At 42.7% G+C, this 11,861-nt stretch overlaps 1 protein-coding gene across 2 annotated transcripts in view; it reads left to right on the top strand.

Annotated features, from left to right (window-relative positions):
* The first annotated feature begins 60 nt into the window (after positions 1-60).
* The window catches only part of GTF2E1 (general transcription factor IIE subunit 1), a 52,379-nt gene continuing 40,578 nt past the window's right edge, over positions 61-11,861 (top strand). The window contains exons 1-2 of one of the 2 annotated variants that reach the window (XM_052666170.1): positions 61-163; positions 8,815-9,292. In XM_052666170.1, the coding sequence (XP_052522130.1) occupies positions 8,845-9,292 (448 nt within the window). In that variant the 5' untranslated portion in view covers positions 61-163; positions 8,815-8,844. Of the gene's footprint in view, positions 164-294; positions 669-8,814; positions 9,293-11,861 lie in introns of those variants that run through there. The other variant, XM_052666159.1, reaches the window with a different exon arrangement.

The following is an 11,861-nucleotide window of genomic DNA, read 5'->3' as shown; positions in this document are numbered from 1 at the left end:
CTCCCACCTGGGCGGGGACCATCTGGGGCTCTGGGAGGACGCGATTGGTTCGCGCAGAGGGTCGGGCGTCTCGCTGACGCAAGCGGCGCGCAGTGCTGACGCAAGCGGCGGAGCGGCCGGAAGCACCGCCCGGAGAGGGAGGGAGAGCTGGCAGCGGCGGCAGGTCAGTGCCGGCCCGGGCAGGCCTCGCGCGGGGCCTGCCGCGGTGCGCGCCGGGAGCCGGGCCCGGGTGGTCGGGGCCCCGCCTGGTTAGTGTGGAGCACCCACGGGAGCCGCGCTGACCGCGTCTTGAGGGGCTGCTCCTCTCCCCTGCTTCGGCCTGGGCTCTGAACCGCCACCAGCTTTGCTTCCTGTGTTCTCTGTGGTGGCTTCATTTTTCTAATTTTTTTTTTTTTTTTTTGATGATACTGTTCAGCCTCTCGAGTCTCCCATCCCAGAGGGCCTCGCAGAACCCGGTGTTGAAAACCTCGTTTGTAACAGCCGTTAGAGCATAGGAGCCGGTGCACGTGGCGTAAGGGTGCTGTCCTGATCTGGGCTGCCACGGCGGTGTAGGAGGCCAACCCAGCTCCTCGTGTGGGGTTGGGGCTTCGGATGTGCCGTGCTGAAACATCCAGGTTGCAGCCAGACGAGCCTGGTGCCTTGAGACCGCAAGGTGCTGCTACCAAAAGGCACGTGCTTAACCTCCCTCTTGTGCAGGTGTTAACCAATGCCTTAGCCTGGGTTCTGCTGCCATCCAGTTCAGAGGCTCGCAAACTATTTTCTCTGTGTGCAGTAGTTTTCCTCTTACTTCGTGAGGTTGATGCTTCCCAAGGGAGCTGATGAGTGTCTCATCTTTCGGTAGGCTGTTCAATTGATCAATCAGTGGGCTGTCAATCCTCTGTCATCACAGTTGGCTCAGAATAAAGGAAGATCAGCGTTATGAAGAGAGAGTTCAGCAGTGCACTGTTAGGGTGCAATTTAATGAAGTATAGGTGATTTAGCATCTTTCAGCCACAAAAAATTGAGCATCTCTTTCCTGCACTGGCACCCTCTCACTTTTGGCTCTAGGGCTCATCATAGTCTTCCATGAGCAGGCTCAATTGACTAAACTGTTGAAAAAAAGGCCTTTTTTTCTGTCTTTAGTAATTTAAATTGATGCACAGAAAAGTACCATGAGTGCCAGAGCTGACACGGGAGAGGGCAGGACCATGTGCTTGGAAGAAGGCAGTAATAAGGATCGAAGGAAGTTTTACCTACCGCTCCCTTTAGGATGCTACTTCCAGTTCGTTTTCATGGGGGCTGCCTCAGGAAGTTCTTCAAAGCAAGAAGCCAGATGAATTAAAGCTAATCTCCTATCTTGCAGCTATTTAGTTTATCTGTTTCTTACTGTTGCTTGCATATATTTACTTAATACACCCTGATAAACTTTTCTGAGCCTAATACTTTCATATACTTTGTTAAGACTTTTCTGAATACCTGAAAGTCCGACCTATGTTGTGGATGCCCCATCCCTGGAGGCATTCAGGGCCAGGCTGGATGTGGCTCTGGGCAGCCTGGTCTGGTGGTTGGCAACCCTGTACATAGCAGGGGGGTTGAAACTAGATGATCTTTGTGATCCTTTTCAACCCAGGCCATTCTATGAGTCTGTCATTTTTGTAATCTGTCTTGGTGAAAGGCATAATGTACCAGGTCTTTTCAGTCTAGATCATGAAAGGGAATTACTGCTTCTTTCCAGCCTGAAGTTTAACCAGCAGCACTGGGTTAAGCCCATTGTACTCTAAGTGTAATCACGATCTCTTAGGCTTGATATTTTTGAGAAAAGGTTTTTTTTTTTTTCATAAAATGAAGGAGAAAAAAAACAAAAACATTGTCACTTGATAATGTGGACCAGAGCTGGGAAATCTTAAAAAATAATGAGTGTGCTTCTGCTAGTATACACACAAGGAATGCTTTATGTTGTATAAGCTAATGATGTCCCTGCTTAGAGTATCTTTTGGCTACCACCTGCGGAAGATTCACTCTTCTACATCCTTAACCATGCTGTCTTCTATCTGCTTTGCATATGCTTTAGTCTAGTAATTTAAGTCATGTGGTCTTTGAACTGCTCTGCATCGAAAATACCATAATTTTTTGGGTTGGTTTTTTTTTTTTTGTGTATGTGTGTTGGTTTTTCACTTTTTATCAGCTTGATTCACGTCGCTACATAAACGGCTAATCACCGAAGTCAGCACAAGGTGGGAGTTGGATTGTAGCTTCAGGCAGCAAAGGAAGAGGAAAATCTCTTTCTGTATGAGGGAATAATTTAACTTAAGCTGTAACAGGAATCTGTATCTTCACCATTTTAGATGCTAAGTCTTACCTTCAGTAAATAGTACACTCTGGTACACTCCACTTTTTTTTTATACATCTACAACTGAACAGTTTGTTAATGCTACTATGCCTTTGATGTACTTTTGAATATGTGTATGTATACATACAAACATATAGGTAGTCCTTAAATTCACTGATGTCTTGCTATTGTTATGTGAGGTTAAATCATGAATGTGATGGCAACTGCAGGCTCAGAATGTAATTCTCAAGCTTCTGCTTGCACGGTTGGGCTCTGTTGCCTTAGTTGAAGTTCCTTGTATTTTTGCTGAGAAGATTAGGTGAAAACATCATATTTTCAGCTGGGCTTTTTGTCTCTCTCCAATTTATAGGAGGGAGAGGAGGTTCTTTGATATCTGTATACCTGGTGTGAGACTAAGAAACTGTGGTTCAAATGGTGGTTGACCAGTTTATTACAAATCTTAATCAGGGAGATGGGGGAGGGGAGAAGAGCAGTAGAAAAGATAGGAAATAGAAGCAAGGAGCCTTTGTAGGAAGCAAGAGATAGTCACCACCATGGATCCAGCATGGTTCGTAGTTCAGTCATTGATCTTCGGTAGTAGTGATTCGTTGGGAATCGGTGTTCTGTTGATGGTGATGACAACTTTTCAGTGGTAGTACCAAATTATAAATAAGTCCAAAGTGGTCGAGTCAGCTCTCCTTGGAGTGCAGCTTCTGACTCTGGGATCTCAGCAGAAACTCCTTTGTTCCCATCCTCCAGGCCTTGCCAGCAGATAAGAGGGATGCCCACCTGCATCCTGTTTTTTGCAGGACACGATGGTATCGTTCCCCAGTTTTCCCATACTGAGCTGAAGCTATTTAGTCATGGCCCTGATCTTCTACCAGTAAACACTCCTGAGCACTCTTTTTCCAGAGGCAAGCAGCTCTGGAGGAAGGTGCTTTCCAACTGTCCTCAAAGTGATGTTGATTGTCACACAGTAGCACCCATCGCTTGCCTCCTCAATAAATCAGTTAGAGCCTTATCGTAAGAAATACCTCAGGAAGCTTGTTTGAGCCAAAAAAATAAAGAAGGATTCTCACAGCTTTTCAGCCTTTTTTTGTGCAGGAGTGAATAAAAGAAGTGAACTTTAAGAAGAAGAAAAAGGTACCGATGGCCTATAGCCACTTGGTTTCTGTTTAAGGAATGCCAAAAGAAGACAGGATTCTAGTGCTAGCAAGCTTGTTTTGTTTTTTTTTTTTTCATTTTCTGCTGTAATACTTCAGGGCAGGTACTCTTGCAAACAAAGTGAATGATTTCACATCAAATACAGGCAGTGTTCCTGAATTTTACAGGGAAAGGAATTAATTCAGTAGGCTGTTGATGAAATGTTGAAAGACTTGAGTTTTGCAAATGATGTGGTATAAAGGCAGTTCTAGATAATAAGGATATGTTGCACAGATTGTGATCTGGTGCCATTTTTAAATCCTAAAATCATTCTCGTTGTAAAAGATATAGGAATAAGCCATAACCCTGACTGACCAAGTCCCAGCACTAAACCACTTCCCTGGCAGCCTCTTCCAATACCTGCCCACCCACCCTCTCTGTGAAGAAAACCTTCCTGATGCCTAACCTAAACCTCTCCTGGCAAAACTTGAGATAGTGGCCAACGTTACTTTGTGCATCCATTTGAAGTTTAGATGACAAGTTTTCCCATTCCCATTTTGTTCCTCCCTTGTTTGTATTCAGGAAGGTTCAGAGTCACTCCCGTTGGCGCAACCGTATCATCTTCCTGAGGACAATTATTCATTTCATTAGAGTTAAATATTATAAAGCTAGGTTTGAAGTTTGCAAGTGACCACTGGAAGGAGGCAGTGGAGCATAGAGGCTCTTAAAAGCCCGTCATACTTAACCATATTTAAAGGTGAAGGACTCTGTAAAACGTCAAACATGAATACAAGGAAGACAGAAAGTGAACAGGGAAAGTTAATGGCGAATTACTTGAGTTAACTAATCAAGTAATAGACCATTGCCTAATACTCCAAAATTCGTATTCTGAACAAAATAAAAAATATTAAAACCTGAAACTGAAATTTTCTGATATCTGTAGGTACGCTCAAGACCTGTGTCTTGGGCATTTCATTCAACCTTATGTATGATTTCTGTTTTGCAACCTATTCCCTGCATTTCTTTATCCAACAGATTTTATTATCTTGTGTAACTGTGCACCTTTATTTCCAGCAGATTTTTCAAAAAACAAATGTTATTACAGAAGGACTGTAGCACCATATACATCTGTGTTCTTCATATATCCATCATACTGAATTGTATTCATGCAATTCCAATACAACATTTTCCCCAGTAGTCTTTTAATCAAGGCCATGTTTTGATTTAGAAACTGGGTGTTCCAGAGCATTGTCCTGCCTAGTGTGCTTTGTTATGGATGCTGCAGGTGCATACTGCATAGTGCTTTATCTTGGCCATTGCTTTTCTTTTGTTTTTTTTTTCTTCCCAGATAGTGTCCCTTCAAGTTCATACATTAAAGGCATTACAGATGTTATTATGAAACAGATGCACGTTCATTAAAACCTTGTTAGGAGATGTTATCATATTTCTTTGCCCATGTAATTAATTCAAGTTTGACTTCAGCGCTCCGATGGGATGTAGAATCACTGCTTAAGAAGACAGTGGTAAAATCCTTTGCTTTTGTATTTTATAACTGTATTCTTGTGGTATTGGATTACTGTTTGCAAGATGGACCCTGTCCTGGCTAATAAAAGACAGCAAGGAGTTGGGCTCGTGCTGCAGCCTAGGACTATTTGTGGTAGGGTGCCAATATGTCAGCTTCTCCTAGAGAAACTGTGCTAGATTTTGGCCTTGACAAGGATGTTCTTTGGCTCTTTCTTTTATTTTTTTCCTTAAAGCTGACACTAGTCATATTTTTTTCCACCCAAAGGCTCATCTACTTGAAGGGAAGTTTGATGGGAGAGTGATTTGTGGTGTTTCCAGTATGCGTGTATTTCCATATATCTGTGCCTGGCAGAAAACCAGTGTTACATGCAGGATATACGCAGTATGGTGAGAGGATAAAGGGGATTTGAATGTGACTAGGAACTCCAGTAAGGGAGAATAAATAATTGTATGCAAACTCCTGGCGCTGCTTGATGAAGAGTTTTGAATCCTAGCACATGATACTAAGAAAATTTATTAAATCTCTTCCATGTCCCTCACTACAAGAAAGACATTGAGGCTCTGGAACGTGTTCAGAGAAGGGCAACAAAACTGGTGAGGGACTGGAGCACAAATCCTATGAGAAGCGGCTGAGGGAGCTGGGATTGTTCAGTCTGGAGAAGAGGAGGCTCAGGGGAGACCTTATTGCACTCTACAACTTCCTGAAGGGAGGCTGTGATGAGGAGGGGTTTGGCCTCTTCTCCCAGGCAACAAACAGAACCTGAGGAAATGTCCACAAGTTGTGCCAGAGGAGGTTTAGCTTAGACATAAGGAAGAACTGTTTCTCTCAGAGAGTGGTCAGGCACTGGAATGGCTGCCCAGGGAGGTGGTGGAGTCATCATCCCTGGCATTTGGATGAGGAGCTACGAGATACAATTCAGTGCTTGTGGTAGCAATGATGATGGGAGGATGGTAGGACTAAATGATCTTGCAGGTCCTTTCCAACCTTGTAATTCTATGGTTCTATGATTTTAAGATTCTACATACTCTCACAGAAGATTTTTTTTTTTATTAGTGTCTTGTGGGTCTGAATATAAACTTATAAGGCATAATTCAGGAAATTGTATCTTAGATTTGTTTGGAGAATGTCTGCAGAATTCTACAGCTGTCTAATCAGTGACATTGGTGCAGATAAAATGCTTTCCATCAGTTCTCAGGTGACATATCTACAGTGAGATGTGCTTGCTTAGAATTACAGAGTTCATAGAGATTTGTTTGTTTGTTTCTGGGATCAACACTTAGAAATGTCTCAACTTCCAAAGTTTGTCTTTTTAATTTATTTCTGTGTTGCCAGGTGTGACTTCAAGTCAATCTTAATAGTTTAGGCACAGTGCAACACTCTGAGTAAGTAGAGTTATTCAACTTGAATGAATAAAGCTTCTGGCTAGATTCTACGTTGACACAGTTTTATGGTGTCTAAATGTTGCTAACAGATTCAGTCAAAACCAAGGCTTAGCTGTAAGGGATTGTAAAATTGTTGAAAATACTAACAGAATGAGAGAGATTTTTCAGGGATGTATTTGCATGGACTGTATTCACATGGACTCTGGTTTCTTTATGCAAGAGTTTTCAGTCCTGTATGACTAATTTATACTGGACCATCCTTTGTTGCTAACACTTTTATCTTTACCCAGTTTAGCACAAAGCTCTGTTAAAAGTGACCTTTGTGAGGCTGTAGCCATTATGCGTGAGGCGTGCAGAAGAAGGCTGACTTGAGAAATACTTGCTTTGTAGCTAATTCATGCTGGGATAAACATAATTACATTTCCTTGAAGGGAAGTTGGAGCTGGACATCCAGGCGCTGTTTTCTATGAGCACTTCTGCCTGCCAACAAACAGACAACAGATTTTGTTCAGTTCCTTTCAGTTTGAGCACTGTGAATAATATTTGGCCTTAAGACAGAGAAAGAGAGAGAGCTGAGGAGGGGAAATGTTTTAAAAGAATAAGAATGTCCTTTGTATTCAAGAAATGAAACCAACAAACCGCAGTGCAAGGCTGAATTGCTTTGTAGTTGTGCTGGCTGTAACCCTTGAGAGGAATGCAGGGGAGGGTTAAAGAGAAGTAAAGCTTCAATGACTAATGGTGTTTAAGGTTTCTGAGGGGGAAGCATTTTTCATATGAAAGATAAAATCCAAGTGGGTTACTGTGCTAAGTGATAACAAAGCTTTGAGCAGTCTTACCTGATGGAAGTGAGTCATCAGCTGGGGGGTAAACATATAGAGCTTGATAATTTCAGGGGGTGTATTGGCGTGGGGAGTACGGAAAAGTACTGTAAAAATACTGTTTGTCAAAAAAGATATTAAGGGTTTTATGATAACGGTGGATAAAAAACAGGACACCCATCCAAATCCTTCCTTCTGCTGTCTTTTCCCACTTTTCTCTATTTAAGACTCGAGTGCTGGGGAGGGACATGCTCAATGTGGGAAAAATCTAACAATCTCTAAGTGAGATTGGCAGAATTTAACTATTTTTGACATTAGCTCACAGATAAAAATTACTTAGCAATGAAGAACAAACAACTTCATATGTGTTATGTTGGGCTTTTCTTTTTTTTTGTAACTTTTTGAGGAACCTTTTGCTTAACCATAAGAAATAGTTATTCATACCCTGAAGCAGAATAAAGGCTGTTATTGAAATAGACCAGTCAAAAGTTTATTTGATGTTCACTGGAGGTACAAACCTCTGCGTGTTTCCAAAGCACTTATAATACTCATGCTTACCTTGAACCTCCCATATATACGTGGATTGAGTGGAGGGAAATTCTTTTCTTGGCTAGAGATAGGCTTGAAATAGAGGTAGCGTAGGCTTGAAATAGCAGCGGGAAAATGCACAAAACCTTGTGAAATGCCAGTAAACCTTTGCCTTGTGCTACATGAAGAGTTGCTTCCCTTTGTTACATCCACTTGTTGCATCCACTCTTGTGGGCTGTCTTAAGGCCTGTCTTCTTGTAGCCTTTTTCTGCTTCTACCAAGGTAAAAGTTTCATCACTGAGGAAGCTGTCTGCTGGAGCTCAGATTCAGGACAGCTTTCTTGTTTCAGCTCTGAGTAGAACTGCAACTGTCTGAATGTTAAGGTAGCAGTTTGTGTGCTATTGCTTTCCACCATTTTGTTATGAATTTGAGGTACCAGTTCCTAATTCTACAATTGTTGCATTGACATTATTAACATCTCATCTGGAGTACTGTGTCCAGTTCTGGGCACCCCAGTACAAAAAAGACAAGGATCTCTTGGAAAGAGTCCAGCGGAGGGCCACGAAGATGGTGAAGGGCCTGGAGCATCTCTGCTATGAGGAAAGGCTGAGTGAACTGGGTCTGTTCAGCCTTGAGAAAAGGAGACTGAGAGGGGACCTGATCCAGGTCTATAAATATCTAAGGTGTGGGGGGCAGAATGGCGAGGCCAGACTGTTTTCAGTGGTGACTGGAGACAGGACAAGGGGAAACGGCTGGAAACTGCAGCATAGGAAGTTCCGCACAAATGTGCACAAGAACTTCTTTACAGTGAGGTGACGGAGCACTGGAACAGGCTGCCCAGGGAGGTGGTGGAGTCTCCTTCTCTGGAGATGTTCAAGACCTGCCTGGATGCCCACCTGTGCGACCTGCTGTAGGGAACCTGCTTTGGCAGGGGGGTTGGACTCGATGATCTCTGGAGGTCCCTTCCAACCCCTACAATTCTGTGATTCTGTGATTCTGTGATCTAAGGATGGAAAGCGCCACATCCTTTTCCTAGCTGTAGAAAAGATGCATAAAACTAGTCTTCTGACTTCAGAAGTTAAGTGCCTTTTTTGTTTTGTTTTGTTACAGGATACATGAAGGTCAAGCTCTGAAGCTGCTATGACTGACCCAGACGTCCTCACTGAGGTCCCTGCAGCTCTCAAGCGCCTCGCCAAGTATGTTGTGCGTGGCTTTTATGGCATCGAACACGCTTTGGCTCTGGACATTCTCATCCGAAACTCCTGTGTGAAGGAAGAGGACATGTTAGAGCTCCTTAAATTTGATCGGAAGCAGTTGCGGTCTGTACTCAACACCCTTAAGGGTGACAAGTTCATCAAATGCAGGATGAGGGTAGAGACAGCTGCAGATGGAAAAACCACTCGCCATAACTACTACTTCATCAACTACCGCCTGCTGGTGAATGTGGTGAAGTACAAGCTGGACCACATGAGGAGGAGGATCGAGACGGATGAGAGAGACTCCACCAATCGCGCCTCTTTTAAATGCCCCATTTGCTTCAGTACTTTCACAGACTTGGAGGCCAAACAGCTGTTTGACCCCAGGGCAGGTAAGAGCATGGGGAGCAGTGCTCTGGCTTTCTCATTTGCGAGTGCTGGGTTAAAGAAAGGGTGTCTTAGAGTGATTCTCTCAAGCCTGGTGGGAGGTGGGAGCACTCTGTTTCTGCAGAGATAAACATGTGACTACAAAAATACTGTATGCTATTGCTGTGATCTAAAGAGTCATGCTTTGCTGCCCTGCTGGTAGTTTTGGTAATGGATAGTGTAGTTCTTATGTTATCTGTACAGGCAAATAGTAATTCTGGTAAAATGCTTGTAAATAGATATACTTGAGTTATAAGAAGCTGAGAAATGGAGGTCTCATCCCCGTCAAATTCAAGAATGAAAAAGGCAGTCTGTCCTTTTTGGTGGCTTTTTGATAGAAGCTGATCTCGTGGTTAAACTGTCGCTTACTTCTTGACTTCTCCTTTGCAGAGAGGACATACAAATTGCTGACTTTATATGAAAATTTATAATGTAGATACGGGCATGCAGGGAGTAAACTCTTACTGTTTAATTTTCTTCTAGCCATTTCATTATACTGCATGACCTAGTTTCCCTTGTGTAAAGCATTCTCACTAAAGTTAAAAGGAATTAATTACAGACTTGTCTGTGGTTGGGAATAAACAACCTTTTTTTTTTTTTTCCCAAGTCTGTGTCTCAGTGGAGATGTGTATCTGTCTCATGCATATAAAATCAGTCATTGCAAGGTGTCACTGCTGGCTCAGTCCAAATGCTTTGAGTCTGAATCTGTGCCTGTGAGGGAAGAAACACCTGCGCCTGATGAGATCCTATTTTACTTCTCTAATCTGGGATTATTTTGAGGTGAAGGCAGGGAGCAGAGGTTGGGCATCAGGCCTCTACCCTCTGAACTAGTTTCCTTACTCTTTAATCTTTTCATTTGAATTCTTTGCCCTGTGTGCGTTTACTTAAGTAAAAACGACTGCTTTCTAACAGGGATTTGTGTTATCCACATGCATTCTCTGTCCTCTGGAATTTCATATCAGAAAAGAACTGAGGCTCTTAGGTCTCCCAGAGAGAACTCTGAACAAGGCATGCAGGGGGACCAGGTTTTATTGTATAGTGAATAGCCACCCTTTTCCAAGGATGCCTTATCAGTGCTGTGCATTCACCTCTCCCACTTACTGAAACTCCTGGCAGCAGAAGAGCTGAAGGGCAGCTGAAAGCCCTGGGTATTTCAGTCACGGTTGACCTGAGCTGCTCCTGGACAGCAGCTGCATTGATAAAATATTGTAAGTCAAAAAGCAGGGCTAGAGAGGTCTATGGAGCAGACAGAGCATGGAAAGCATCTTCTATGCTAGTAGCTATATTTAATGGCAATTTGCTGTTAAAAGGCATCTTGTTCTATTGTCTGCTTTTTCAGTGTCCTTGTCATGCAGAACTGGAGACAGTTCAGATTTCTTGACTTTCCATTTGCTTCTTTCTTCTTTTCTGGTTAAAAATCAAATGCAAACTGACCCAGTTGTTCTAGAATGAAAGTAGGATAAGAAGAACAGGCTCACTCTTTTTCCATTCCTTGTCAGTGATGGTAAGAAGGTTTCTAATGTCTGTCTGTGCTTGTGATCACTCTATCGCAGTCACAAAGTTGTAACTGTAGCATCTCTGTCAGCCTCCCAGCTTCACCCATGGTCTGTTTCATGTAGACTGCAGGCCCTCTTCACATCTGCTCTACTCCCTTTGTGGATAATGTTGGAAAAAAACTGAGGTGTTTATTTTTTTCAATACAAATTGTGATTATTGTTGTTTGGAGGCTGGGAAAGTGTTTGCCAAGAGAAACTAAGTGATGGTGACAAGGGAACACAGAGGTGTACTGTCATGCTTTGATTGCTGTTCAGTTTTATTTGAAAAATACTTTTGAGCAGACACCAAGTTTGCTTTTCTCATGGTAGTGTTCATGTATCTTAACTACAAGATTCTCTGTGTTTGAGAAGCCTGGCTGAAAACTTAATTAAATGTTGTGAAAACAGTGGGGGGGAAAAAAACTACCTGTCACGTGCCTTGAACAAGGGACAGAAAGTTGGTTTATTATACTCTGTGAACGTGGGTCAGGCTGCTTTTGTTTCTTTTTGAAGGCTTTTTTTTTCTTTCAGGGAAAAGGATGTACAGAAGGCAGTCTTCCCTAGTCATGTTGCCTGCATCCTTTATGAGGAATTGCAGAGCTGTACCTCTGGAATTTTGTGTTCTCTGTGCCTTGATGTTGAGGGCTTATGTTGAAGCTCTTGCTGTCTTTTTCTTGTCTTTCCCTTTGCTTTCTTGGAACTCCAAGTTAAAAGCTTTGAGCATTGTTAACCTTCTAGGTCAAATGATATAGGCAATGCAAAATAAGTTTGCAATACCATTCCAAATGTACCTGGAGAATTGATAGTAACAGAAAACCATATTAAGAGCTTTCATTTGGATAAGATGCTCTCTTTTTGCAGGTAGATTTGGTGTTACTGTAGAGGCTTGCCGTGATAGTTTAAAAGTTGCAGTTGTCTTTCCAGGCTTTTGAATATGGAGGTGATATCCTAGAGTCCTACAGAAGAGAGTCTTTTTGAGCATGCAAGATCACACTTGTTT

Source organism: Tympanuchus pallidicinctus, unplaced genomic scaffold (genome assembly GCF_026119805.1).
Source record: "Tympanuchus pallidicinctus isolate F22 unplaced genomic scaffold, pur_lepc_1.0 scaffold10, whole genome shotgun sequence".
NCBI lineage: Eukaryota > Metazoa > Chordata > Aves > Galliformes > Phasianidae > Tympanuchus > Tympanuchus pallidicinctus.
Note: the sequence above shows the minus strand (reverse complement) of the source record. Positions and strands in the feature narration are given on the sequence as shown.